The sequence below is a fragment of the Nicotiana tabacum genome, chromosome 14 (genome assembly GCF_000715075.1).
Source record: "Nicotiana tabacum cultivar K326 chromosome 14, ASM71507v2, whole genome shotgun sequence".
NCBI lineage: Eukaryota > Viridiplantae > Streptophyta > Magnoliopsida > Solanales > Solanaceae > Nicotiana > Nicotiana tabacum.
This window is the reverse complement of record NC_134093.1, coordinates 9,203,042-9,209,147: the sequence shown is the minus strand read 5'-3', so window position 1 is coordinate 9,209,147 and position 6,106 is coordinate 9,203,042. Positions and strand designations below refer to the sequence as shown.

Here is a 6,106-nt window from a genome sequence, read left to right as displayed (position 1 = left end):
AGGACCGGGCCCGCGAAGCCCACTTAGGATCGGGCCCGGCCCACTTGCCACCCTTAGTACATGTATACACTGTAAGTTGTCGTTTAGTACATCTACACAGGAATGCACCGTTACCTGGCATTTAGTAAACCCGTACATGCATACACCACTACATGTCATTTACACTAGTTAAGAGTATATAAAATATTTGGAATTTATATATCATGCATATGTACCCTTATATATCTGTTTTCTCTGCAAATTTGATTGGATGTTAAACCTGTGACTATGCCGGGCGAGTTGAGAGATTTGGCACGTGAGTTGCGATTGTGGGTTACATTATGGGCACAAGAGGCCATTTGTATATGATTTGGGGCTCGAGGCCGTGACAAGTATTGGAGGTATGAAACCTCGGGGAAGATCTTGCTGTTAACCTTGTGCTGAAAGCTTGATTTCTTGGTTGTCATTCTTTCCTTTGATTGAGCTCATTGTTACCTTTAACGCGTTTTGATTTCCTTTTTGTGTATCCGAGATTTAGAAGGCTTGTTGAATTTAACGGATTTCTTGTAGAGGCGGAGCTAGGATTTGAAGTGTATGAGTTCTAAATTTTAAGATAAAACTATGACAAAAAACTAACACAATAACAAGTCGACTAAAGAATGAGTATCGATATTTAATATATATTTAAAAAGTAACGAGCCAGACAAATACAATATATGAATATAAACATTATCATTTCAATTGCATTCGACGACTTGTCATGTTTTGAAAACGATCAATGATCGCATCATTAGGTACACTTTCAAATACTTCATCATCTATATAACAAACTAAATAATCATTCAAAAAGTCATCACCAATCCTGCTTCGCAAGCCACAAGTAATATCAAACTGAGCTTCACAAGCAAATAAACAAGTCCCCATATCTTGTGAATATTTATTTTAATTATGGCTGTCCAACGGGACGGGACAACCTGTAGGCCCATCCCGTCCCGCTAACAAACGGGATGGGACGGGACGCGACGGGACGGGTTCGCGGGCCTTAAGTGTCGTTTTTAAAAAAAAACTATTTAAGCATTGAGTTTGGCAACGGATATTCTTTTGACAATGACTAAGTTTTTAAAGTTTGCAACATCTAGTTTTTTGCCTTATTTAATAAATTTAAAAATTAAACGAAAATTAGAAAACTAAGTAAAGAATTATAAAATATTAAAATAAAAGACTTGTAATAAAATATTCTAGCAATTATAAATAGAGTTTTTTACATGGATGATCTCTTTACAAAAATTATTCTCATAAATAATAGTATTTCTTGTTTATTGCAATAATAGCAAATTTTATTACACATGTAGTATTATTTAAATATATGTAACGGCTTAAATGCCGCTACAATGGGAATCCCATTTAAAAGCTAAAAGGCCAGCATTAAGGAAACCGTTTTCATGAAACAGTGTTACGATGTAAATAACCTATATTTAAGGAAACACTTTCCATCTCTGCCAACACTAATAATATTTCAGATTCTTCCAAAAAAATAAAAAATAAAATTCCAGATTTTCTCTCTCATTCCATAAACCAAATATACCAAAAATATCAAAGAAATTTCCCTCTATTTTATTGATTTATGCCATATTTCTTCTAAAAAGATAGCATTGTGATTTATACGCTATTAAATACCATTAATATGTTGTGTATATTAACATATTAGAATTTTATTCATATACTATTAACTATCATCATTATATCGTGCATATGCACATTTATATATAATCTCTCTCTCTTTCTCTCTCTCTCTCTCTATCTATCTATCTATCTATCTATCTATCTATCTATATATATATATATATATATATATATATATATATATATATATATATTAATAAATTCAAATAACAATGGTTGGATAATTTATGTTAAAATACATAAATATATACATGATTTTTACTTGGTATATTATCTGGTATAATTTATACATGGTTTACATTGTATATAAGTTATCTAATGTAATTTGTACATAGTTTATTACAACTTATACATGACTTATACAACGTATATTATCACAATTATGAGATTATATTCTAGGCTTCCATATGTATATTATTATACATGTTATATTCTAGATTTTTAATTTTATTTTTTTGTAAATGAGAATAACCAAATTATGTAATGTGAGTAATAATTAAGTACAAAATCTTTTTTGAATAGTATAACTTAATTAACCTTTTTTAATGTAATAAAATGTTTTGGCTGCGTGATTTTAGGTGCAAGATTTAAAGCTATCTGCTAGGGAATGAATTATTTAATGGCCATGTATGTAAAATACTTGATGTTGCTAGGTTTGTGAAAAAATTTCTTAAATTTTGCCTATTTATGTTTTTTTTAGAATTATAATTTATTTAATATAATTTCAATCCATTAAGTAACTAAGTAAGAGTGTAAGACAATTCAAAAAATAAATTCAACGCTTAGAGCCTTTTATTTTATTAATAGAACTTTCAAATCTCACATACAAATATAATTCTTTTGAAGAACACCTAATCTACGCAGTCACCTTCTAGGAAGGATTCTGTTTGAACTAGGCTTCTTAATAGCCAATAACAAATTATCATACTAATATTTGTAAGCTCCTATATAACTTCGTTGTAACTTATCTATAATTTCTCTCGGACATTGTTCTGGAATTGGCAATGTTGATTGATGTTCCATGAGTTCCATGTCGTCATCGCTCCCAGTGCTAAGTATCTCATTGTATTCTTCTTCTTCTTCTTCTTCTTCTTCTTTCCTAGTGGTTAATTTTTCAAAGTCAAGATTTCTTCTTTCTGAATTAATCCAATCTCTGAATAATACGGAAATCTCTAGATTGTCCTCCGCTAATGAATGTCTATGATCTCCGATTTGAAATCTTGCCGCGCTAAAAGCACTATCCGATGCTACTGATGATGCTTGAATAGCAAGGATATCTCAGGCCATTATTGAAAGTGTTGGAAAAGCCTTGTCACACTCCCTCCACCATGCCAAAAGTTGTTCGTTGCCTTCTTCGTCTTTAATACTTTCCAATCCTTGATTAAGATAAGAATCAAGTTCATCATCAATAGAGGAATCATAACATGTTATATCATCCATATCTTCCCATAGAACTTCTACTCTAGACTTAGAAGTAGAAGGAGCAGTTTCACCACCTGTTGTTTCCATAGATTTATATTTATCAAACACTGATCTAACATAAAAATATATGTTAGCTTGGCATTCTTCGAGAGATGATTGTTCATTTTCTTGAATTGCTAAATTCTCATAAATTTTACGAACAAGTCCCTCTGCACCTCTTAATTTTAAAGTTGGGTTAAGTATAGTAGAAATTAAATAAACTTGGGGAATAGGGAAAAAATACTTTTTAAATTTTATAATTATTTCATTAATGGCTGGTGCATAAGTTGGATTAGTTTTATACTTACCAAATACAATAGAAATTCCACAAATATACCATAATACATGTGTAATAGTAGGATAATATATACCAGAAAATTATTTTGTAGCATAATAAAAATTTTCTACAAATTTAGTACGTTCTTTGATCTGATCCCAATCAGAATCAACAATTTGATCAGCGGGGATACCATTATGAATATTAAATACCTTTTGTATAGGCACCCGATAATCATAAGCAACTTTAAGCATTTACTAAAGTTTCATCAACATGAGTCATTTCATCTATATGTTTCTAATTATAGGAGAAGGCTAGGATTAGGACTAGGATTAGGATTACTACTACTTTCACCTTTACTACTTTTTTTACGAGTTTTTTAAAATACGCCAAATACATTTTTAGGTGCCATAATTTAAATACGAAGTTAAATTTAAAAAGTTAATACAAAAATTAAAAACACAAATAAAATACGAAAATAGAACACGTAAAGTAAACATAAAAATTAAGCACTAAAATAATGCGCAAAAAAAAATATTAAATTAGGAGATGGAACGAGTGCACCGTGATTAAATATTGAAACTTGAAGAAATTGCCCAAAATATTGCTCCAAATACTTGAAGAATTAATTTGAAGCTTGAAAGTTGCTCCAAAAATTTATCCAAATACTTGAAACTTATCACTTGATTGCGAGAAAATTGAGAGAATAATATAGATAGAATGTAAGAGATTTGAGAGAGAATGATTTATTTTTGTGGGAAGAAATGAAGAAGGATTGGGGTATTTATAGTAGAAAATAGGGCCAAAGTGTAATTTAATAAACTTAGAGATTATATTAAAAGTTTGGGGGTAGGGGTGTTTTGGGGGTGGGGTGGGGTGGGGGGCCAAATATGACTGTTTTTGGCCGTTGGGAACTGCTATTTTTGCAATTACAGCCATTACCCAAAGGCTATAATTCAAAAAAAAGGGACGCGGAACAGGACGGGCGGGACGGAACGGGACAGGACGAAATGGGACGGGATAAACGGGACGAAATGGCCATCTCGTATCCCGTTTAACATGGGCCCATCCCGTTTAAAATTAAGTGGGACGGGACATGACATGGGACGGGATGCGGGACGGGACGTCCCGTCCCGTTGGATAGCCTTAGTTTTAACCAATGTCTTCGAGAGATCGCCAAGCCCTTTCAAGTTAGAGAATGTATTGTCCATTTCTCGCACATAGTCAATATAGTTGTCAAACTCACAACTTAGATCTTCAAGCTTAGAAGCAGTGAACTCATTTGGATAATATGTAGCAAGTTTCATAATCTTGTTTTTATCATAACTTGCAAAAGAATCATCGGGACTCAAACTAGCCATACCAAGAAGAAGATCAGTATTCACTTCACTAAAACGATTGTTAAGCTCCGAAAGTTAAAATCAATAACATCACAAAAAACATCTGCAAATGATGAAAATATGTAGCAGTTAAGCTTTTACGCTTTGGCCTTCAAGACTATACTTCTCATCCATTTTTGGGATCACAATACTATTCTTATCACAAAACGAAGAGGCATCTTCCATCAAAGAATCCCATTTAGATTTTCTCATTGTTTGTAATTTCCTCTTTGAGAAATCAACAAGTTTCATAACACTAACAATATCTTGATCTTTTCTTTGCAGAGCCATACTCAAATCATATGCAATTGTCAATATTTTTAACATCACATGTAATATACACACAAACTCATAAGATCTTATATCTTCCACTAGACTTTTTGCCAGTGCTTTCTCCTGATAATTTGAACCCTCATTTGCAAGAACTCCAAGTACATGAAAAATTGATGAGAATAACGAAAGTTACGCAATGTCTTAAAGTGAGATCCCCAACGGGCATCACTTGGTCTTTGAAGCCCAAGTTAATTTAATCCACTTCCTGTATGAACTTCACCAAGCACTAATAACTCATCTAATTTTTCAGCTTGATCATATCTAAGCATCTCCCTACGCTTATAAGAACATCCAACAATATTCAAAACATTAGCAAGAATGTCAAAAAAATCATTTACATCATGGTGTTTCTTTGCAACTGCTACAAGAGTTAATTGCAACTAATAAGCAAAGCAATGTATGCAATATGCCGAAAGATTATCTTTCAGAATCAAAGTTTTAAGACCATTGATTTCTCCTTGCATGTTACTAGCTCTATCATACCCTTGTCCCCGTATTAGAGATGAACTCAATGAATGTTGCAAAAGCGAAGAATATATTGCTTTTTGTAATGCATATGTAGTTATAACTTTAACATGAACAAGGCCAAGGAATCGCTCAATAAGTTCACCTTCCTTGTTGACATAGCGTAGAACAAGAGCCATTTGTTCATTATAAGAGACATCTTTAGACTCATCAACTAATATCCCAAAAAACTCCCCATTTAAGTCTTCAATAATTGCTTTCATCTTTTCTTTTGCACAAGAATTCACAATATTTTTTAATATCAGGAGAAATCATGATTTTATTTTTTGGAGCTTTTTCTAATACCACATTTTTCACATCTTTCTTCCTATCTAGATACCATTTTAAGAGATCTAAAAAAATAACATCTTCTTGTAGAAGTTACACTCTCATCATGGCCCCGAAAAGGCATTCCTTCTTTCAAAAGATATCTTATTACATCAATTGAAGCATTCAAGCGAACTCGATGTTCACTTTTAATTTTTCCAGA

The 6,106-nt window shown here is 32.2% G+C and overlaps 1 protein-coding gene across 1 annotated transcript; it reads right to left on the bottom strand.

Moving 5' to 3' along the window:
* Nucleotides 1-4,869: 4,869 nt before the first annotated feature.
* On the bottom strand, nucleotides 4,870-5,840 carry LOC142168800 (uncharacterized). Its single transcript, XM_075229954.1, has 3 exons — nucleotides 5,558-5,840; nucleotides 5,315-5,473; nucleotides 4,870-5,204 (listed from the first exon to the last, which is right to left on the bottom strand). The coding sequence occupies exons 1-3, from the start codon at nucleotides 5,838-5,840 to the stop codon at nucleotides 4,870-4,872; spliced, it is 777 nt and encodes a 258-aa protein (XP_075086055.1).
* Between the last annotated feature and the right edge of the window lie 266 nt (nucleotides 5,841-6,106).